Here is a 24,061-nt window from a genome sequence, read left to right as displayed (position 1 = left end):
AGAGATGAGTTGCAGCTGGAAGGTCATCCGCTTTGTAAAACATGAGCTGGATAAGTTGGCGGTTCATTCCGCTGTGGGAACCCCGGATTAATAAAGGGACTAAGCTGAAAAGAAAATGAATGAATGTTAATACAAACACACGCACAGCTATCTTTAAGGGGAGATCCCATAGACATGATTTTTATACTGTACATACTGTATATTCTTTCATCCCATCCCTAAATCCAACAATCTGCAGTTTTATATTTTCAAAAGACTTCATTCTGTGTGATTTTATGAGAGGGGTCTGGCTGCAGACCTGGTGTAGATGCAATCTGAGCTGCATCCAATACTATTTAATGTGCTCGCCTAACCCCACCCCTAACCCTACCCCTCACAGTGACGTCACTTGATTGTGTGTTTGCTGATGGTGGGTTTGCGTGTTTAAAGCCAAACTGCAAGTTTCAGTATTACAGCAAACAAGCTTTATCAGAGGAGATTAATTGGGTAAACAATAATCTTATATTAAAATATAATTTGTTATAATTCACAATCAGTTAACTGTTGCAGGCTCTGCCCTGAAATGCTACACTATATAAAAATGCTGGCTTCCACACAGTGGATTTGTGTTGGGACACATGAAGGAATTAAGTTAACTTATTAGTTTTTGCAAATTTAAGTGGATTGAACATAAAATAAAAAATTAAGTAAAAAAAAAAGTTTTTTCAGCTCATTTTAAATTTATAGTTTGAAAAGAACCAAAACATTTGTGTGTTTGTGTGTGTAAAATTGCATCCCGAGATTCACCAGTCCTCCGTGTGAGTACCAGCAGGTGGCGGTAATGCACCTAGAACTTGTATGCCAACCAACCGCCAATAAAAGAAGTGACCGTCTCTCTCGGAACCGCAGATGGTGTGTTCGCAGTGAAATCTCCGTCTTGTTTTGCAATAATCCATCATGTCTTGACTGGCATTTCGGCTGAATACACATCCGTAGCGTGAACGTCGAGATGCACAGCAGCGGTGAATGTTTGTTGATGGTTAAGTTCATTGACAGAACAAAAAAGAACCCTTAGTTATTATTGTGGAGCACTGTTTCCCCCATTACAAAAATAAATAAATAATAATCCAGATTATGCGTCCACGCTTTTGTATGCTTTCATCGGTTATTTCTTGATGTCTGGAAGATATCCGCATGGGAAAAACTAGTAATTCATAATAAACATGTTTTGAACCACGTAAAGTCTATAATGTGTACAACTCTTTGTTAAGGCATGCTACTGAACCATAGTAAACTGATTAACTCAAATAAATACTGTAACGGTAGTGTAAAAAGCTGCATTGTGATTATAGCATAGAAAACTGAAGCCTAATAAATAATTTATTACAGTTCTGTTGTACCACAGCAACAATATAATTACTCCAAGTTTAATTCAAGTAATTATATCTATAGTATGCTTCCAAACACTACTAATAGTATTTTTCATGTAACGTAATTATACAGCATCTACCGCCTCTGACAGGTAAATATATTTTATTTCAGATGAAACGGTATGCCCTCCATCTGAATTTAGCGCATCACCAGAACCACGTGATTAAAAACCATCCTATGTCACGCGGCTTCAACTGCGCATGTCGGCTGCAAAAAACAAACAGGAAGCATGTCGTGTTGTGCGGTAGGATGCCAGAATCGATTGTCCTATAACAAGAAACTGAAATTTTACCGTATACCATCTGCCCGCACTGCTTTCAATGCTAACCGCAGGCGTCTTTGGCTAGCAGCCATCAAAAGAGTCGACTGGAGTGAGGAGAAAATTAAAAATGCTCGACTCTGCAGTGCACATTTTATATCAGGTAAGCTCACTCCATGCGAAATCATACACATTTGTGGCTTACATTGACAATATGTAGATAATGAGTTGTATATCTGACAGAAGAACAGAACAATGTAAAATCTTGGGAAGAGTTAGCTACCTAGCTAACTTAATGTTAAATGTAACTGTACATTGTTTTGCTGGTAGTTAGCTAGCTATTGTTGTAAGCTAACTCAGCAGTCTAAAGTTATTTTTTAATCAATGTAATACATTTTTGTACAGGAGAGGCGTCCTTGGACTATGATAGTCCTGACTTTGCCCCTTCAGTGTTCTATCATACAACCCAGCGTGAAATAAACAAAGGTTATGTAAAACTTGAGAGGTAAATACTGTCTCTTTAGCCTTATTTAGTTGTTAAATGTGATAACAATGCATGCGTAAAAATGAAAAGAATGCATATCAAGTAATATTGCATGGTTTTGATAGTTTGTGTAGTGTTTATGTTTGCGTTGATTTGTGAAGGCATGCTATATGATTATATGACATGATTGGCTATAAACTAGGTCTGTGCAGAAATCCACATATTTTTTAGCCCATCATTGAGTCTATTTATTTACTGTAAATGTGTGTAAATTTATATATTTATTCAGTTTTTTTATTAATTTCAGTAATTTTTTTACTAATATGAAAATGATATGATTTATTTACAATACAGTTCGTAAAGTATTATTTTCTATTTATTACTGCTCATTAAAATTGTTGGGTTAAAAATACCCCAACATACAACCCAACTATGGGTTATTTTACCCAATGCATTGGGTTATTTTGATTTTAAAAAAAATTCTCCATTCTGGTATTACTATTGCTACTATTACTACACTGGTTGCCTTAAATTTTTAAGTTGAATTAAATTAACCTTATAAGTTTATTGAACTTATATTGAACTGGGGGTCATCTTCGACAGCACCCTTTCATTCACTGCACATGCTAATAATGTCACCCGGTCCGCTTATTCCTTTGAAATATAAATCGTTTATTTCCTTCCCTCACACCTCATTCAGCTGCCATTCTTGTTCATAGTTTAACCACATACTGTTTAGACTACTGTAATTCCCTTCTTTTTGGCCTCCCTAATAAAACTGTTCATAAATTACAACTGGTACAAAACGCTGCAGCCTGTATTATCACAAAAAACCCATGTCACGTCACACCCATTCTACAGCAGCTTCACCGGCTTCCCATCTTTTTCAGAATTATTTATAAAATACTTCTTCTCACTTTTAAAGCCATCCACAATCTTGCTCCGCCATACTTTGCTAATCTTGTTCATACCGCCACACCTTCTCGAACACTCAGGTCTTCTTCCGTTCACCTCACTGTTCCCTCTGTCCACCTTGTCACTATGGGAAGCAGATCCTTCAGCCACTCTGCTCCTCAGCTTTGGAATTCACTTCCTCCTTATCACCGTAATTTAGACTCTTTCACAATTTAAATCCAAACTCAAAACACATCTGTTTAGAACAGCTTATTCTTTTTAACCCAACTGCATTTTAAAAATTTTATTGGTCTCTATTGACTTTTATTGTGTTTTTATTTGAAGTGATTGTTCTACCAGTGGTGACGCAGTAGGTAGTGCTGTCGCCTCACAGCAAGAAGGTTGCTGGTTCAAGCCTTGGCTGGGTCAGTGCTGGGTCAGTTGGCGTTTCTGTGTGGCGTTTGCATGTTCTCTCGGCATTCGCATGGGTTTCCTCCGGGTGCTTCGGTTTCCCCCACAGTCCAAAGACATGCGGTACAGGTGAATTGGGAAGGCTAAATTGTCCGTAGTGTATGAGTGTGAGTGAGTGTGTATGGATGTTTCCCAGAGATGGGTTGTGGCAGGAAGGGCATCCGCTGCGTGAAACGTTCTGGATAAGTTGGCGGTTCATTAATTAATAATATTATTAATATTATGTTAAACTGACTTAAAACAGCTTGCGTAACTTATAAAATTAAGTTAGAACATGATTAACTTAGTTTAATAAGTTACAATGACCTAAAAACATATGTTGTCTGGACTAATTGATAATACCTTTTTTACAGTGTAGTACTACTATTAATGTCATAATTATGGCTGTGTAAATAAATAACATGCAGTTTTTGAAAATATAAAAAATGCTGTATTTTCATTACATTTTTAGTTCCAGACACAACATTTTTATCCATTTAATAGATCGGCTATGAAGTGTACGTTTGTATCATCAATAATTAAGATTGTGAATAAAACGAATTGAAAAAACAGAACACGGAGAGGTAATTTGATAAAAAACAACAACAATGTTATTGTGTTAGAGCTTAAATGAACACTATAATGAAAACTATAATCAGTTGACTTGAAATTAAATTTTTTAACCCAACTGGTTGAGTTATTAAATAAATAACCCAATAAAGGTTAAAAATAGCCCAACATAGCACCAAATATTTACCCCAACTGGTTGAGTTATTAATAAATAACCGAATAAAAGTAAAAAAATAACCCAGCAAAGCATCAAATATTTTTAACTCAACCATTGGGTTAAAAAAAGTTTTTACGAGTGTAGATGTATTATATGAGAGACTTGCTTTGTTTACCAAATAAGTGGATCTCATTGGATTTGAAATGTAAACATTAAATAAAAGATAAAAAGGTATTACTTTTCATTTCATATATTAAGTTTTTAGTTACAACTCTCTCCAAATAAATCTGCAGATTTTGTATAAAATTCTGTGCAGAAATGGCAAAAAAGTCTGCAGATTCTGTCTGGCACTACTTATAGCCTATACGATCTACCAAGCAACTAAAGCTTTTTGGACTGACCGCTTGCTTCTCTCCTTTCTGAATATTAGATTTAAGAGGAAAAGGAAACGGGATGAAAACACACGCAGACCACCTGGTTTACAGCCTTCCAAAGAAGTTACTAATGAGGTAGCAGCAGGATCCTCAGGAGCTTGCCTGTCTACCGATGCCTGCAGAATAGAGCCAGGTATTGGTCTTTGCACTGGTGAGAACTTATCCCAACTAAATGGTGGTTTTATTGGATTTTAATAGCGAATATCCAAACTAAATGGCGGAACATTTTCATTTTTGGATTCTTTGACAAGAATCAGTTTCCAAGATGCTATGAAGCAAGAAAGAAATCTTTTCAGCACTGATGATAATTGTAAGAATGATCATTAGTCTTTTTTTTACTAATAATAACTGATCACAATAGAACATTATTTTTGATCAAATGTATGCAGCAGGGAAGCTCCAATCAGGATTTTTGAGGCCGATACAGATTACCAATGCCTTGTTATCGTGATCGACTGATTGCAAATGCATAAAGCACACTTTCGCTCAAAGTATGACACTTAGGTGGAAATCTTAATAACTGAACATTCAATTGTTTTAATGTAAAAAGTGGTACTGAATTAAATCATTTGCTTAAAAGAAACATCATTCTCTACGATCTCAGAAACCGTCCTATTCACTCACTGGCCACTTTATTAGGTACAGCTGTCCAACTGTTTAACACAAATTTCTAATTAGCCAATCATAACACAAATTTCTAATTAGCCAATCACATGGCAGAAACTCAATGCATTTAGGTATGTAGACACGGTCAAGACGATCTGTTGCAGTTCAAAGCGAGGATCACAATGGGGAAGAAAGGGGATTTAAGTGACTTTGATCATGGCATGGTTGTTGGTGCCAACCGGGCTGGTCTGAGTATTTCAGAAACTGCTGATCTACTGGGATTTTCACGCACAACCATCTCTAGGGTTTACAGAGAATGGTCTGAAAAAGAGAAAATATCCAGTGAGCGGCAGTTCTGTGAACGCAAATGCCTTATTGATGTCAGAGGTCAGAGGAGAATGGCCAGACTGGTTCCAGCTGATAGAAAGGCAACAGTAACTCAAATAACCACTCGATACAGAAGAGATTTGCAGAAGAGCATCTCTGAACACACAACACATCCAACCTTGAGGTGGATGGGCTACATTAGCAGAAGACCACACTGGGTGTCACTCCTGTCAGCTAAGAACAGGAAACTGTGACATTGGACAATAGAAGATTGGAAAAACGTTGCCTGGTCTGATGAGTTTTGATTTCTGCTGCAACATTCGGATGGTAGGGTCAGAATTTGGCATCAACAACATGAAAGCTTGTATCAACGGTTTATGCTGGTGGTGGTGTAATGGTGTGGGGGATATTTCCTTGGCACACTTTGGGCCCATTGAGTATCGTGTCAACACCACAGCCTACCTGAGTATTGTGGTGGACCATGTCCATCTCTTTATGACAACAGTGTACCCATCTTCTGATGGCTAAATCCAGCAGGATAACGCGCCATTTCATAAAGCATAAATCATCTCAGACTGGTTTCTTGAACATGACAATGAGTTCACTGTACTCAAATGGCCTCCACAGTCACCAGTTCTCAATCCAATAGAGCAGCTTTCGGATGTGGTGAAACAGGAGATTCGCATCATGGATGTAAAGCCGACAAATCTGCAGCAACTGCGTGATGCTATCATGTCAATATGGTCAAAAAAAATCTGAGGAATATTCTCAGTACCTTGTTGAATCTATGCCACGCAGGATTAAGGCTAATACCTGTAAGGTGTACCTAATAAAGTGGCTGGTGAGTGTATCTGTTTCTTGACCACAAGTGAGCGCTTTCTTGTCCAATGGCTCTATCTTGTGGACTGTGCTTGTCACTAACGTGCAACTAGATTTTTGCAGCCTTCCTGTGATGTTTAGAGCTTTATAATCTCTCTCAGACAACACATTGCATTCTGCACCAGTATCAAGTTTAACTTGGACATCTCTTTTGTTTATTTTTATAGTTTCAGATCAGTCATCTTCATTTATATTTTGATATGTTTTAGGTATTCTGTCTTTGAACTGTTGATTTTGTACTGCGTCAATGAAAATTTCCTCGTCTTGTAAATGACATGCGTTCTTCTCCTTTGATTAACTTGGCTTTTGTATATGCACGCTTTAGTGAAGTGATTTTTCTTTTGACAGTTCTTGCATACTTTTCTGAAGGCAGGGCAGTTTCTGTATTCATGTTTGTTTCCACATGTGTTATTTGTCAGCATGCTGTGGTCTATTTTATTTTCTTGTCTTTTGAGCTTTATTGCTTTGACTCTGTTTACCTCCATCTCTTCATTTAACACTCTCATCTGACTTGATGTGATCTCACTTTGTCTACAGATTTCAAAGGAACATTATTTGTAACACTGTGGACTTTTTTCTCTGAGAGTGTAGCTATTTGGGATGATGTATATTTTTTTTTCAATCAATTTTTCCCATATTTATTTTCTAATCAATATCAGAAACAAAAGAATTCCAATAAAAGTAACATTTGGAAGTGATACAATTTGATCAAGAAATAAAGAGCGTATTGAATTGTTTGAAGAAGTTGCAGAGACACAAACATTTCCTACCATTGTAGTAGGAGGGTCTAAAGGGTGAAAATAGAAAGAAAAAGGGCTGTCTAACCTAATAACTCCAGATGGTATGGCATCAAATACAACAGCAAATTCTTTAGGGGGGATGGGAATGCTGTGTAACTGCTGTTATAGGACATATCACTAAGGCAGCTTACAGGAGCGAGGTGGCCAGTCTGGTGACATGGTGTGAGGACAACAACCTCACCCTCAACACAGACAAGACTAAGGAGATGATGGTGGACATGAGGAAGGAGAGGGGAACTCATCCGCCACTGTTAATCCGTGAACTTGAAGTGGAAAGAGTGAGCAGTTTTAAATACCTGGGGGTCCACATCAGTGAGCTGGTCGAGAAAGCACAACAGCGGCTGAAGCTGAGGAAACTTGGTCTGTCATCCAAGGTCCTTAGCAACTTCTACAGCTGTGTTGTTGAGAGCATCCTAACCAGCTGTATTACTGTGTGGTTACGCTACTGTGAAGAACATTAAATAATTGCATTTGCATTAAATAATTGACTAACAAGCAGAATATTTGCTTCAAACCGGCGCAAAAACCATCCCCAAAACATACTCATTTAGAGCAGTAAATGGTCTTTGCCTCTAGAGGGCGCTGCATGCTTGAAGAAAATCACACTACACCTCCATTCACGAACGCAGTTGAAGAACATTGGTGACTACGTACAGATTTATACTGACGGTCCAGGATATAAATAAGACCGGAATAACAGTAGTTATACAACAATAATCTATTTTAATAAAATAATTGCTTTATACTACAGAAGCGATTGCAATAGTCGGCTTTATAACGGTTAGATGAGACATTGAGAGCATTATGTTCACATTCTCTGGCGGTTTTAAAATGTATTTAATCAAAACAATAGATAATATAACTGTTGTATTGATTACACGGCCAAGACAACATTGTATTTTCCCATCCTTCTCATTCATTGTCACTCCACTCTCCAGATCAGTCGCGGTGGCAGCACTGAAACACCAAAAGTAGCGCCAATAAACACGAGACGAAGAAGAAGGCTGCTGATGTATTTCCGGTTTAATCTCAGCCAGTGTGTTTATTTCCCGTACAGCGTGTTCTAGATGTGTACTACTAGCTGCCAAACCCCTTTCATACTGCACTTTGAAAGCGAATTTATGAATGAACAATAATTAGTCAACATAGTAATGACTTCCAAAAGGTATAAATATCAAAGGCGAATTGACAGTAGTTCAGCTGAACATTGTTGTGTGCCGTTATGTGGAGCTTCATCGAGATTCAACTCCTCACTGAGTTTCCACACGTTTCCGGTGGTCACGGAAATACGCGAAAAATGGATTAGAAACATTCGACGTGAGAAACTTAACCTCACATGTCACACGAGGGTCTGTAGTCGACATTTTACTAGTGATGATCTGATTCAGCCGTTTAACCCTAAAGCGAGGCGCTTGTTGAGGAAAGGGGCAGTTCCCACATTATTTGAGTGGAATGGATACTCAGATGCTGAAGCAAAGATGACCGCAGAGTTTGGTAAATTGAGCTCAACTCTTTGAATTTTGTATTTAATTTAAGGTTTGTTTCCAAGTGTATTCAATTCATGCTTTATTTATTAAGAACTTATCAACACTGAGGTGAAGTTGGTTTTTATATTCACGCATTCGGACTTTCTCCTTAATATAATTTCAGAAAAGTATTGTTTGCAAATTCTACATAGTGACATTCATGTTGGAGTATTAGTCATATTAGCGGCCAATGATTATCAAACATTGTTCACAGTTAAATACTGCTAATGTTATACATGTGATTATTCAAAGTACCATGGTAAACTATATATGGAGTATATTACAAGTTCTCACTGAATGAACCATCAAATATAAAACCAACTTTACCTCAATAATTCAGGTGAAATTGGTTTTATATTCACACATTCAGACTTTCTCCTTAATGTAATTTCATCAAAGTATTCTTTATGAAATCATTTTAGCAGCCACAACGGAAATAAGTTTTGTTTTTAAAACCTTGTGTTATCCTTGACAAATTAAGTGTATTCACTCATTTTTTTTTGTCAAATAAAAGAAAGAAAGTGCCCAAACAGTCCAAGTGTCATGGTAAACGATACACACTGTAAAAAAAAAAAGTTTACTCCACTTCAAATTTTTAAGGCAACAAACTTCAGGACATTTTTGAGTTTACTCAACTTAAATCATGTCAAGTGAAGTAATTGGGTTGGAAGTTGAGTCAACTCATAAATGTTCTAAAATTTTAAGTTGAGCCAACTTTGTTTTTTTTTACAGTGTAGGGAGCATGTAACAATTTACCACTGAAGCAGTGTTTGAATATAAAACCAACGTTATCTCAATCTTTACAACAACCAAACCGTAAACCAAAGCGCTGTACAATAAAATGACTTCACAAAACAACAATTGACTTATAAAGCATACTTAAAACAAAGAAGCCAAAACCACATAAGTAAGACACACATAAACACCATTAAAACCAATATCAATCAAGTGTTAAAGGCCAAGGAAAAAATATGTAAATGTAAAGAGGCAAATTTAAACTTGCTTTAGGTTAAGTTGGTTTTATATCCACACATTCAGACTTTCTCCTTAAAAATATAATTTCATTAAAGTATACTTTGCAAATTCTAAGTTGTGATATTCATATTAGAGTATTAGTCATATTAGCAGCCAATGATTATCAAAGTACAACATTGTTCACACTTACATAGTGCTATAGGATAGTTATGCATGTGATTATTCAAAGTCCATGGTAAACAATATATGGAGCATATGACAAGTTCTCTCTGAACGAATGTGCAAATATAAAACCAACTTCACCGCAATAATTGAGGTGAAGTTGGTTTTATGTTCACACATTCAGACTTAACTTAATAATATAGTTTCAGATAATTATTCTTTGTGACTTAAAAATAGTGGACTCATATTAGCAGCCAATGACTGTCAAAGTGCAGTCAAATAACAGGTAAATAAATAGCGCTAATGTTGTTTTGAAGTCATATATGCAATTATTTAAAGTACCATGGGAAACACAATGTTGCACGATGGCTCAGTGGTTTGCACTGTCGCCTCACAGCAAGAAGGTTGCTGGTTCGTGGCTGGGCCAGTTGGCATTTCATTGTGAAGTTTACATGTTCTCCCCGTGTTCGTGTGGGTGCTCCAGTTTCCCCAAAGACATGCGGTATTGCTTGAATTATATAACCTAAAATTGGCAGTAGTGTGTGTGTGTGTGTGAACGAGAGAGTTATCTTCAATACTTAAGTTCACTTAACTTACACCATATCTATTACACTTGAATTATAATGTTATTTCAACATCATTCTTAATTACAACAACTTATCTATTTAAGTTAACTAAACTTAGACCATGTCTATTACACTTGTATTGTCAAGTCCTGTCAACTTTAACCTCAGTTAAGACTGCTTGAACATTTAAGTGAAGTAAACTTAAATTAAGGCAGCACGAACACTTAATTTTTAAAGTTGAAACAACAATTTTCTTTGCAGTGTAATTATTTAGTTTTATCAGTATATTATATGTAATTATATAAGATATATCAAAGCAATTCAATATATTTATGTGTGTTTGTATGTACATATGTATGTTTCCATATTACAAAAGCTATATTTACTTCTACTAATTTAAATAAAAATTATTTTGTAAGTACAGTACTTATATACAGTTCTTATAAAGTTATAAATGTTTATATGTACCATTCTAACTTGTATGTATTTGTTCTTCTTTTGTGTCACATTATTTACAGAGTATTCTGTGACAATAAAGGAGATTTACAGTCAAGGGGATATACACCATCTAGAACACGATTATTGTTGGGTTCCGGAACCTACATTGGCAGATAATGCACTGGATCCAGCTAAAGATCTCCACGAAGAGGTGGAGCGACTGAGGAGACAAGTGGAGGAGATGTCAGTCAGTCAAAGATTTTGTTTGGGCCGTTTTGCTGCTTCCGACGATGATATAAGGTTCTACACACGGTACGATTTAAATCCCTTATGTACTAGATTTAACCCACATGTATTAATAAGCAGTTATAATAATATTTTACTGTAAATGCTATTAGGTTTTTTAATTATACTATGGTGAAGTGTATTATACTGTATACTACCTGACAAAAGTCTTGTTGCCTATCCAAGTATTAGGAACAACAAATAATAACTTGACTTCTAGTTGATCATTTGGCATCAGAAGTGGCTTATATGAAAGGCAAGGAGCTCTAGATTAGGCTTATTTTACCAAAATAATATATGATCATGCCTTGATTTTTAATTATTTAATTAGGACAGTAAGGTCTGACTTTGCTTAGACAAAAGTCTTGTCGCTTAACAGAAATAATGTGCAGTATAGAATGTAAAGTCATGCTGCAGTGGAAACAGAATGAATATTGTGTCTGACTCCTATGAGCTTGGAGGACTGCATCCACACATCTCTGCAATGACTCAAATAACTGATTAATAAAGTCATCTGGAATGGCAAAGAAAGCGTTCTTGCAGGACTCCCAGAGTTCATTAAGATTTTTTGGATTCATCTTCAATGCCATCTTACCACAGACATGCTCAATAATGGTCATTTCTGGTGACTGGGCTGGCCAATTCTGGAGCACCTGGACCTTCTTTGTTTTCAGGAACTTTGATGTGGAGGCTGAAGTATGAGAAGGAGCGCTATCCTGCTGATGAATTTGCCCTCTCCTGTGGTCTGTAATGTAATGGGCAGCACTAATGTCTTGATACCTCAGTCTGTTGATGTTGCCATCCAATCTGCAGATCTCTCGCACACTCCTATACTGAATGTAACCCCAAACCATAATTTTTCCTTCACCGTCTTGACTGATTTCTGTGAGGGTCTTGGGTCCATGTGGGTTCCACACGTTCTTCTGCAGTATTTGTGATGATTTGAGATGCAGTTCATCAGATGATTCATCTGCAAAATCAACCTTCTGCCACTTTTCCAAATGATCAACTACAAGTGAAGTTATTATTTATTAAAATAGTCAGTAATTTAAATTATTAAATTTTAAGTTTTTTATAAATGCTAAAAATCTTCTCTCCGTTCAACAGAAATTGTGGAGAAAAACATACAGATTGGCTAACAATTCAGGAGGGCTAATAATTCTGAGTTTAACTATATATACTGTATCATTTGTGTACATCTATGTTCATCTAATTTAGGTTTACAACTTGCAGCCATTTAATGGCCTTCTGGAAGCTCATTGAACCTGCATCCAACAACATGATTCGGGTGTCCAGAGTAAGAGCATCTACAGTTAAGCGTGAAGATGGAACGACAGACGTTGCATTGGTAAATAAAGAAAATGAAGAACAAAATGTAATTTTATATTTGCAGTGGAAGTCTAGTCTACTCTAGTGATTTGAGAAACTAAGCTTTTTCCAAGCTTCAAAACAATTAAACCATTAATTTTGGAAAATGGTTCACTGTTTCGAAGCGTTCAAAACTTTTCTCTATGTAAAAGTAACTCATGCATTAAAAATAGGCTTTTTCAAAAGTGTTGCGAACTTCAAATTGAAAGTGCAACCTATAAATGCACTTAGCTTATCATCTTAACTCATTAAATATAAAAAGTGTCGACATTTATTTCTACATTTTCAAGGATGTGATATATTTGTTCCATGGTTTGTTCTGCTAAACAGGACAACAAGAGACTATTAACTATTATTCCTTTTCATTTTACAAATGCCTCACACTAAACCGTCTACAAAACTTGTAAAATTGATCTGGCATCCGGTAAAAACTATGAAACCTGTTCTGCAATTCACCCCCTGGTGGAAATCTGAATGCAACAGTGCTATTCATGTGGATTTTATGGTATTACACAGATCGCCCCCAATCAAAGAACCATTAAATTCCAAAAAGGCGAGTGAATAAAAGCGACTTTAGTCTTGCAATGCAAAGTAACTATACCACCGCTGCTTTACCACTGTTATGAACCCTTTTACTGGTGCATTTAAAAGATTCTATCTGGCCCCGGGAGCGAGTTATTTTAGAACGTTCACCCTTAATGTTTCCGTGGCGACGCGTCATGTTTGTCATGTGACACACCGTAGCCACAATAGCGCTGTATGACAGATGTATCCCTTTTATTATGTTTTTCCGTTTAAATACAAAATATTCACACGCTTGCTCATCATGTCATCAACTACCTGATATTCCAATTCACAAAAACGTGTGAGTGTTTTTTTTGTTGTTTAAAAGACGTATAAATGATTTTGATCGTGATCTATGATGTGAGATGGGCGTCGCCATGTTTACTTGCGGCCGCGCGTTTGCCTCATTTATAAAAGCAAAACACGCAGGATCCAGCACGTAAATTCATCATTTACTCCCGAAATGCATGCAAGCAAGTGGCTGGCCAGCTGGGAGAAGAATAGATTGAACTTTATTGTGACAGAGCACTGCGCTCCAGAACAGCCCGACACGGAAACAGTTTCTTCCCTCAGGCAATCCATCTCAGGAACACTTGATGATAATAATTGTGGAACCAACATCACTACTTGCTATACACTTTTATACACATATACACTTATTTAACAACACACTTTACATGCCAATTTGCACATAACAGCTGCACATATAACGTTGTATATAGTAATAAACATGTACATACACTTGTCAATTTGTATATTGGCATTCACTACTTACTTCTATTTTTTTTTAAATATATTTATTTTCTTGTCCTGTCTCTGTTATCCTGTTGCACTGTAGAAGCTCTGTCACGAAAACAAATTCCTCGTATGTGTGAACATACCTGGCAATAAAGCTCTTTCTGATTCTGATTCTGATTCTTTCACTACGTGTATCTGATATGAATAATACACATCGGCAAATTATATTCGAGTGGATTATTAGACTTCCATAGACGTTTTTGTGTGTTTTACAAACTCTGAATGTATAGCTTTACTAGTACTATGTATTTACATGTCTACAACCTAAAATAAGCATTGGGTGGTTAAAAACATGGCACAACTGTGATAATATGACACGTCTTTCTCTGGCTTAGTGCCAGCCAACGCACCAATGCTCAGTTTGAATGTTTCACGTCCTGCTTGTCAAGCTGGATAACGAGTAAACACCAGCACCAGGGACATTACGTTCCTCGCTTTAAAACGGAACAAAAGCAGGATTCTGTAGTGATTTACCCTGCTGTTGCTCTTTTTCTCACAATGTATCTTTCCTTTAATGTTCCCTCCGCTCATTTTTTTGTCCGTCCTCTCTATGAGGTGCCGAACTATGCTGGCATCAGTGAGAGAGGGAGATACGTTCACTGTGCTCTGCGCTCAACTAAAGTTTTTTTAATAATTAAACATTTCCGCGTCGCAAGACTCAATGAATTGATTATGAAATTCGTTGCCAACGCTTTTGGTATTCGATTTTAATCGATTTAAATGATTCATTGTTGCAGCCCTCGATCACATTGCAGTATTGATGGTGAAAGGATATATTGTGCAGCCCTAGTACACACTATATGTACATAACTGCAATCCATGTTTTTCAGGACCGGTCCCTGCAGCCCATTGATGAGTTCTTCCTCTTTATGGTCCACCTTTCGGTTGGCCTAACCCTGCGGGATCTTGGCCACAGATTCAACATCCACGAGTCCACAGTGAGCCGAATAATCACAACCTGGGCCCATTTTCTATACACCGTTCTCGGGTCTCTCCGCATCTGGATGTCTGCAGAGGCAGTCAAAGCTCATCTTCCCAATCAGTTCCAGGACTATCCAGACACACAAGTGCTGATCCACTGCACAGAGTTGCATTGCCAAACTCCCCTGCTTAAAAGTGAAGACTTCTCTTACAAGTCCCACCGCAGCTTTAAGGGATTGATTGGCATGGCTCCGCATGGAGCAGTCACTTTTGTCTCATCCCTCTATGCAGCTTCTCTCAGTGATGAGGAGCTTTTTAAGCAGTCCGGGATTGTGTCACTGTTGAAGCCTGAAATGGCTATAATGTTCGACAATACATTGTTTGTTGATGATTGTGTGCCATGCAAAGTCTACAGACCAGCTCACCTGTTGGAGGAGCAGATATCAGCTGATGAGGGGAAGGAGACGCAGCTCAGGGTCCACATTGAGGGTCTCATCCACAGGATAAAGCAGCACAAGCTGTTAGATACAGTTATCCCTCTTTCTGTTACTGGGACCGTCAATCAGATTTATACAGTCGCTTGTCTTTTGGTTAATTACCAAAACGGCCCATTAGTAGAAGGTTGGGCTGAAGATTAAAGACGAGTTGGAGCTATTAAATAAACTTTTAGTGAACACTGGATGGCATAATAATATTTTTGTGCATTTAAAGAGCCTGACAGGTGCTCAGATTGGAAGTCAAGCACTTTCTTTCAATGTGTCATGTCAGTAACTAAACATTGAACTGAGAACGTTTGAGAAACGTAAGACGTTTACTGTATTATTACGAGTTTATTTACCACTTTAATGTTTATTTTCGTAAATGAGAAAGTTCTGTAAGTTTTGGCAAGGAGTCGAACAGTTTGGTGTTTCTTCAAGCAAAAATCTTCAAGTTTAATCTGGAGCAAACAGCAAATCTCATTACATAGCGTGTTGTTAGGACCAGTGGTGTAGTCCTAAAAAAAAAAAAGGTGGTGTACTATTACCCACCCAACCCGCCCATGCTGTTTTATAATCTTACCTGAACGTTTCACCAAGACATCATTCAGTTAACTTCGAAAAACCCACAAAATTTTCTCACAGCTGCTGTGGTCGTCAGGGGGCAGGGAATGGCGCAAAATCTAAACAAAAATGCACCAATTGCAACAAATTAGGATGAGAGTTAAAAAAATTTGGTATACAGTTAAAGGGGAAGTCTAATCAGCAAAGCAAGCGAGTATATCGAGGGTATACGCAATTATTGATCCTCAGAAGTCGTAATACCCAAACAGCTAGCGAAAAAAGTAGGCATACTGAGTATGCGTGCGTATAGCCACGACTACACCACTGGTTAGGACACGGAGTTTCAATGTAACCTGCACACCTAATGTTTGCCTTCATAATATATTATTGGCTAATCTGTGTCTCGTTTCGGAGTCTGCAACTGTCCACCGGAGGTCACATTTAAATCACGGATGCATGCTTTCCGAGCCTTTCTGACTGAATGAATGAAATGCGCTGTTTTCCAACAAGACAACCTGGGGGCTGAAATATAATTGGCTAAAGTGACATTGGGCGGGTTAAAAGAACCAAAACAAAGACAGCATTCTGGCACGTAACGCACATTTTCAAAGCAGAATATCTGACTTCAGCATTGTTTTTCAGATAAAGAAGAATGTTCACCTGGCATTTTTCTTAAATATCTGCAAACATATTATGGTTTTTTTATGCTTTAGAAAGTCAAAAACTTACACACAGCACCTTTAAACATAATAAGGTGTAAAAATGCTGGGTTCCACACAATCGTTTTGTGTTGGGACAGCATGAAGGAATTAAGTTCACTTATTAGTTTTTACAAATTTAAGTGCCTTGAACCTAAAACAATTAAGTTCCCCACCCAAAAAAACAATTGTGTTGTTTTAGCTTATTTTAAATAAATAGTTTGAACAAACAGCAAAACATAATTTTCTCAGTGTAAATAACAACACTTTCAATGCAGTAATGTCCATATGTAAATGTATAAAACTGTAATGTCCATATGTAAATGTATAAAACTGTATATAGAAATATAAATCACTATAGACATTTGCATTTAAGTAATGTAAATAATATAAATATGTAAAGCTGTAAATATGAAAATATAAATAACTGTAGACATTTGCATTTAAGTAATGTAAATAATATAAATATGTAAAGCTGTAAATATGAAAATATAAATAACTGTAGACATTTGCATTTAGGTAATGTAAATAATATAAATATGTAAAGCTGTAAATATGAAAATATAAATAACTTTAGACAGTTGCATTGCAGTACTGTAAATATAAATAACTGATCATTTGCACTGCAGTGATGTAAATATGTAAACAAGAAATGTGGAAATCTATTTTATAGTGTTAAATTTAGAAAGTCAGCAATGTTTTTTTTCATAACTATTTGATTCATAAAACTAGATTATTAAAAAAAATACTAATAAAACCAGATAGGAAATATAATATGAAAATTGTGAAAAGTTGTGCGTTAAAATAAGAAGTGATCATAATAATCTTTGATGCTTTTGCAAATAATATACAGAGCTCAGTATATATGTGTACACACCCTCAAAACTCTCTCTTTTAAGTTCATATTTGTAATAGGAAGCTCTACAATATTATATTTGTGCATCTACATTAGATTAGTCAGTACTGGAGCCAAATCTAACAAAATAACTTGCAATAGCGGTCCAAAAACAAATACACCCAAATTGATATGTTATAGAAAAATATTAAATACAAATTTTAAAAAGAGGAAAAATCATTACATTTTTTTTGCAATATTTTGCTTCAATTTAATTGTATTTCTAAATATGTCTGGTGACTAAAATATTATTTTAGTAAATAAATCTGTTTTGTTTAAAAACACCAAAATATTTGACCTATATCCTATATTTACTGAACATCGATATCGAAATGTGTATATCTGCAATAGTCACGCAGGATTAGATTATATAATAAAGTATTTTAAAGTTATTTATATGTTATTTTACATTTGATTATTCAATTTCTGTACTTCATTACTGTTAGACTGCCCAGAAAACCATAAAGCACAGTTTATTTCACTTTTATTTTTGTCCTGTGGTATTTATACAGTTGAAGTCAGAATTATTAGCCTCCCTAAATTAGTAGCCCCCCGTTTATTTTTTCCCTAATTTCTGTTTAACGGAGAGAAGATTTTTTCAGCACATTTCTAAACATAATAGTTTTAATAACTCATTTCTAATAACTTATTTATTTTATCTTTGCCATGATGACAGTAAATAATATTATACTAGATATTTTTCAAGACACTTCTATACAGCTTAAAATGACATTTAAAGGCTTAACTAGGTTAATTAGGTTAACTAGGCAGGTTAGGGTAATTAGCCAAGTTATTGTATAACGATGTTTTGTTCTGGAAAATATCGGAAAAAATTTTGATTAAAGGGGCTAATAATTTTGACCTTAAAATGGCTCTTAAAAATTTAAAAACTGCTTTTATTCTAGTCAAAATAAAACAAATAAGACTTTCTCCAGAAGAAAAAATATTATCAGACATACTGTGAAAATTTCCTTGCTCTGTTAAACATCATTTGGGAAATATTTAAAAAAATAAAAATAAAAGGGGGGCTAGTAATTATGACTTCAACTGTATATGCTCGTAATAATTATATTGTTATATTTGTTATATTATATAAGATTTGATTAGCCCACTCCCAGTCAATCTAAATTAATGAAATCTTTCCAAATAGAGCTATTTCAATTATATTCATGTCGCAATATATATTGCAGTAAAACAAAATAGAGCAATATCAGATTTTTCCTATATATATATATATATATATATATATATATATATATATATATATATATATATATATATATATATATATATATATATATACACACACACACACACAGAGAGAGCTCAGCATATATAAGTACACCCCTCACAATTCTCTCTTTTAAATTCATATTTTTAATAGGAAGCTGTACATTATTATATTTGTGCATCTACATTAGATTAGTCAATACTGAAGCCTAATCTGGAGCTTATCTAACAAAATAACTTATGATAACAGTCCAAAAACTAATACAACCAAATTTATATGTTATAGAATAATATTATATACAAATTTAAAAAAGGAAAAAGCAAGAAAAACAAAACAAAAAAAAGGGAAAATTGAGTTGAAATTTTGTTGTTTTTTTTTTGTTGTTTTTTTTTTTTGCAATATTTTGCTTGAATTTAATCATATTATCTTTCAATCTCTAAAGATGTTTGGTGACTAAAATATTATTTTAATAAATATATCTGTTTAATAAATCTGTTTTGTTTAAATACACCAGAATACATTGCTTATGTTCACTGAGAAATGGAGAAACATGTTCATTTTTAAAATGAGGTGTTCCATTACGCTAAGCGCTGTATGCATGTGTATGCTCTCATTTCTTTTTACTATGGAATATTTCTAAAGAACTATATTTTTCAAAGGAAATCTAAATTTGCATATTTCAAATCTGTCTTTACTGAGAAATCCATCAGTTTGACTAATTTCATTGCAAATTCTCTTCAGTGATGCAGTTTTGACATCATAGTTGATCGGTGCTCTGTGATTGGGTGTGTCTGAGAACAATGTGAACAATCTAATATGAGTGAATCAGTCTCTGTGCATTCATGACTGACATTCTTTAGAATTAATGTTATGATATATGATGCTGTATATATTATGACATATAACCAAATGAATCAGACAGGAGTGGTAAACTTTGCCCATATCTGTTTCACTCATTTCCTGTGCGTATTCAGTTTAGTGTAGAAAAGTTGCGCAACTCCCTTTGTCTTGACGTCAAGTTTTGTCATGGTACTTTGTCCACCTTTTTTTTCTTTTAGGTCAAAAGTTGCACAATTACAAAATAGCTCAGTCAAGTTTAGCATCGATATATTGTATTGAAAAAATATATATGCAGTGCTCAGCATAATTGATTACACCCCATTTTGAAAATGAAAATTTTCATCTTTTTCTCAGTGAATATAGGCAATGTAATTTGGTTGATTTGAACAAAGCAGATTTTTTAAATTAATATATTTATTAAAATAATATTTTAATCTTCAAACGTATTTAGAAACAGACATATGGTACATTATTTTTTTTTGCTTCTCTTAAACTGCTCTTTTTTTTATTTGTTTTATTTTTTTATTAATGTTTATTTAATATTTTTCCTTAACATGTACATTTGGGTGTACTCATTTTGGACTGTTGTTATATGTTGTTTAGTTAGATTAGCTCTAGAGATGGCTTCTGTACTGACTAATCTAACATACACTTGCCAGCCACTTTATTAGGTACACCTGTCCAACTGCTCGTTTACACGAATTTCTAATCAGCCAATCACATGGCAGCATCTCAAGCATCTTATTTAGGCATATAGACATGGTCAAGAGGATCTGCTGCAGTTCAAAGCGAGCATCACAATGGGGAAGAAAGGGGATTTAAGTGACTTTGATCGTGGCATGGTTGTTGGTGCCAAACGGGCTGGTCCGAGTATTTCAGAAACTGCTGATCTACTGGGATTTTCACGCACAACCGTCTCTAGGGTTTACAGAGAATGGTCTGAAAAAGAGAAAATATTCAGTGAGCGGCAGTTCTGTGGGCGAAAATGCCTTGTTGATGCCAGAGGTCAGAGGAAAATGGCCAGACTGGTTCCAGCTGAAAGGCAACAGTAACTCAAATAAGCACACGTTACAACTGAGGTCTGCAGAAGAGCATCTCTGAACACACAACACATCCAACCTTGGGGCGGATGGGCTACAGCAGCAGAAGGACACACCGGGTGCCACTCCTGTCAGCTAAGAACAGGAAACTGAGGCTACAATTCACACTGGCTATTGGACAATAGAAGATTGGAAAAACGTTGCCTGGTCTGATGAGTCTCCATTTCTGCTGTGACATTCGGATGGTAGGGTCAGAATTTGGCTTCAACAACATGGCATGTTGGATCTATCCTGCCTTGTATCAACGGTTCAGGGTGGTGGTGGTGTAATGGTGTGGGGGACATTTTCTTGGCACACTTTGGGCCCATTAGTACCAATTGAGCATCGTGTCAACGCCACAGCCTACCTGTGTATTGTTGCTGACCATGTCCATCCCTTTATGACCACAGTGTACCCATCTTCTGATGGCTACTTCCAGCAGGATATGCCATGTCATAAATCGTGAATCATCTCAGACTGGTTTCTTGAACTTGACAATGAGTTCACTGTACTCAAATGGCCTCCACAGTCACCAGACTCAATCCAATAGAGCACCTTTGAGATGTGGTGGAATGGGAGATTTACATCATGGATGTGCAGCTGACAAATCTGCAGCAACTGCATGATGCTATCATGTCAATATGGAGCAAAATCTCTGAGGAATATTTCCAGCACCTTGTTGAATCTATGCCACGGAGGATTAAGGCAGTTCTGAAAGCAAAAGGGTACTATTAAGGTGTACCTAATAAAGTGGCCGATGAGTATATATATATATGCACAAACATATTATTGTAAAGGTTCCTATAGAAAATACCAAATGATATGAGAGATTTGTGAGTGGTGTATATGTTGAGCACTGTATGTTATTCATTAGAAAGAAAGTGGTTAGAGAGAAATTGTTTCAGAAAACTACCAATTGCCAATTGTCAAAGATAAAGTTTAGCATAAATATACAAACATATTAGACCATATGATTATTTTATTGACCAATCAATCATTATAGAGCACAGATAGTCTATTATAATAATTCAGTAGTTTGTGAAACTGAACTGGTTGACCTTTTTTCTCTCTCTCTCTTGTGGCATCCTCTTCCTGTACAGTGGTTTTTCAGTATTAACAAAAGTTTCCAGTGACCTAATGAACTTCCTTTGACTTTCTCATTATTACACTCCGCTGTTTGTGCTAACAGAGTTGAAGAAACCTGCAAAAATGCAAGAGCTAAAATACATTCTTTCATTATGAGTTGCCTAAAAAAGAAGACATGCCTTTGACCTAAAGCAGCTGTGGCCTAATGCTTAGAGAGTTAGACGTGTGATCCAAAGGTTCCAGCAGGAATTGTTGGTGGGAATATCCAGCTCAAAACCACAGCTGAAGGGATTCCTTTGAGCAAGGCACCTAACCCCAAACTGCTCCCCAGTTGTGTGTAAGTTGCTTGGATAAAAACGTCTGCTTAATGTCTAAACTGTTGTTAAATTGGTAAGCAGAATATATTGGTTGAACTTTATACTTTATAATTGCTTCATAACCACTTAAATAGTGCATTAGTATTAATGTGTGGACTTTGAATGTAATCTGGATTAGGGTTGCACGGTTTACTGGTACTTTGGTAGCACCGCGATTCTGTGGCTCCAAAAGACTAGCAGTGCCTCTGTAGTTTGTAAACGGTAGTATCGTCATTAACGGTTCTAATAGTTAACGTTGCATGTGGAACAGAACAGTCACAGTATATACAAATAAAACACAGTATCTGTACAAATAAGTACATATAGTTTCTCAATAATAGTGGAATTATTAATTAAATTTAAGTATTATAACATATGAAATATAGTATTTGTGACAATTTGCTTTATTGAGTTACCAATTAATACAGTATCGCGATACTACTTGGTATCGTGATACTTCAGCTGGTCTCATGGCCTAAATTTATGTTATCAGGACAACCCTAATCTGGATGTGCTCCATTGAATGTTGAACATGAGCTCATTCTGAGAACGTAACCCTACAAACATATCTGGAGATAACAAATTATGTAGCCAGAGTTACGTATGGCTGCATTTCGTCTTTAAAACGAGCGCTACGGGGCAGTATGACACCTTTCCTTTTCACTCTTACCAGCTGACCGCTTACCTCTATGGACTACTTTCCGTACTGTTACCAGTTTGTCCAGTTGCTCGCTGAGTACAACGGCGGACTTGAGATGCAGAGTGGAGTTGACCACGACGATGGAGTTTGAGTCCGGTGAAGAACGGTTCCAGAAAACAGGTAAGACAAAAACAGAAGCCAAAAAATAAAATAAACAGGTAAATAACAAGGTGAGAATACAATAAAATCTTAAAACATGTTAAAAATCAGACTGTCGTAAGGGCTTTTTTTTTCTTCTGGATTGCTTTTTAAAACTATCGTTTGGGTTTAGGGAAGTGGGTGGGCGCTGGTCATGTAGTCAGTCCCTTTTTTTTTTCCGGCTTAGTCCCTTTATTAATTCGGGGTCGCCCCAGCGGAATGAACCGCCAACTCATCCAGCACATGTTTTACGCAGCGGATGCCCTTCCAGCCGCAACCCATCACTGGGAAATCCATACACACTCATACACTATGGACAATTTAGCATACCCAATTCACCTGTACCGCATGTCTTTGGACTTTTGAGAGAAACCGGAGCACCCGGAGGAAACCCATGCGAATGCAGGGAGAACATGCAAACTCGAGGCTCAAACCAGCCACCTTCTTGCTGTAAGGCGACAGCACTACCTACTGCACCACTGCGTTGCCTCGGGCGCTGGTCAATCGGTGCTTTTGAAAATACTATTGGTTTGGTTTAGGCAAGGAGGAAGCTGGGTCAGTCGTCAGAAATTTGAGATGTCAAAAAGCAAATACAGCGGCCTCTGGTGGATTCGTGAAAAGTAAAACTGCAAAAAAAAGTAGCATCTGTAGCGTATTTGGAGCTCTCCAGAAATGTATATAGGGGTATGTTTTTAGAATGAATCTGGATTGCAATATTTTGAATATTTTTGCCAACCTTTTTTAAACGTAACTTTTTTTTGTATGTTTTTTTTTTTTTTTTTTTTTTACCTACTTTACGGTACTATATTAATTCAGATGCAGTTAAACATTCTTATTCTTGAGAATATTTGATTGGAAACACCCTTAAATGCAGGGTGATGTCATCAATATTTTTGGTCCATTTTCCTCGAAAAGAAAATCTGTTTTAAATGTCTATGTTTGATCAATTTAATTAACTTGAAGGATCTTTTGATGCTGTACCATGGCTGCAGTAGGAACAATAATATTACACAGCAAAGTTCCTTGGTTATTACACCAGAATGAGTGTTAACCTGCTGTCACCAGTTTGTCCAGTTGCTCGCTGAGTACATCGGCGGACTTGAGACACAGAGAGGGGTTTTCTTT

The 24,061-nt window shown here is 36.2% G+C and overlaps 1 protein-coding gene across 3 annotated transcripts; it reads left to right on the top strand.

Annotated features, from left to right (window-relative positions):
- The first annotated feature begins 1,626 nt into the window (after positions 1 to 1,626).
- On the top strand, positions 1,627 to 16,892 carry LOC130213768 (uncharacterized). Of its 3 annotated transcripts, none has more exons than XM_056445551.1 (6): positions 1,627 to 1,832; positions 2,075 to 2,174; positions 4,655 to 4,791; positions 11,018 to 11,249; positions 12,441 to 12,570; positions 14,783 to 16,892. In XM_056445551.1, exons 1-6 carry the CDS (start codon positions 1,640 to 1,642, stop codon positions 15,509 to 15,511), a joined length of 1,521 nt encoding a protein of 506 aa, XP_056301526.1. In that variant the 5' UTR covers positions 1,627 to 1,639; the 3' UTR covers positions 15,512 to 16,892. The 3 variants fall into 3 exon arrangements, with proteins under 3 accessions (XP_056301526.1, XP_056301519.1, XP_056301535.1); XM_056445544.1 differs by having other exon boundaries at positions 4,655 to 4,809; XM_056445560.1 differs by lacking the exons at positions 1,627 to 1,832; positions 2,075 to 2,174; positions 4,655 to 4,791 and adding an exon at positions 8,131 to 8,764.
- The last annotated feature ends 7,169 nt before the right edge of the window (positions 16,893 to 24,061 follow it).

This window comes from Danio aesculapii, chromosome 2 (assembly GCF_903798145.1).
Source record: "Danio aesculapii chromosome 2, fDanAes4.1, whole genome shotgun sequence".
Taxonomy (NCBI): Eukaryota; Metazoa; Chordata; class Actinopteri; order Cypriniformes; family Danionidae; genus Danio; species Danio aesculapii.
Note: the sequence above shows the minus strand (reverse complement) of the source record. Positions and strands in the feature narration are given on the sequence as shown.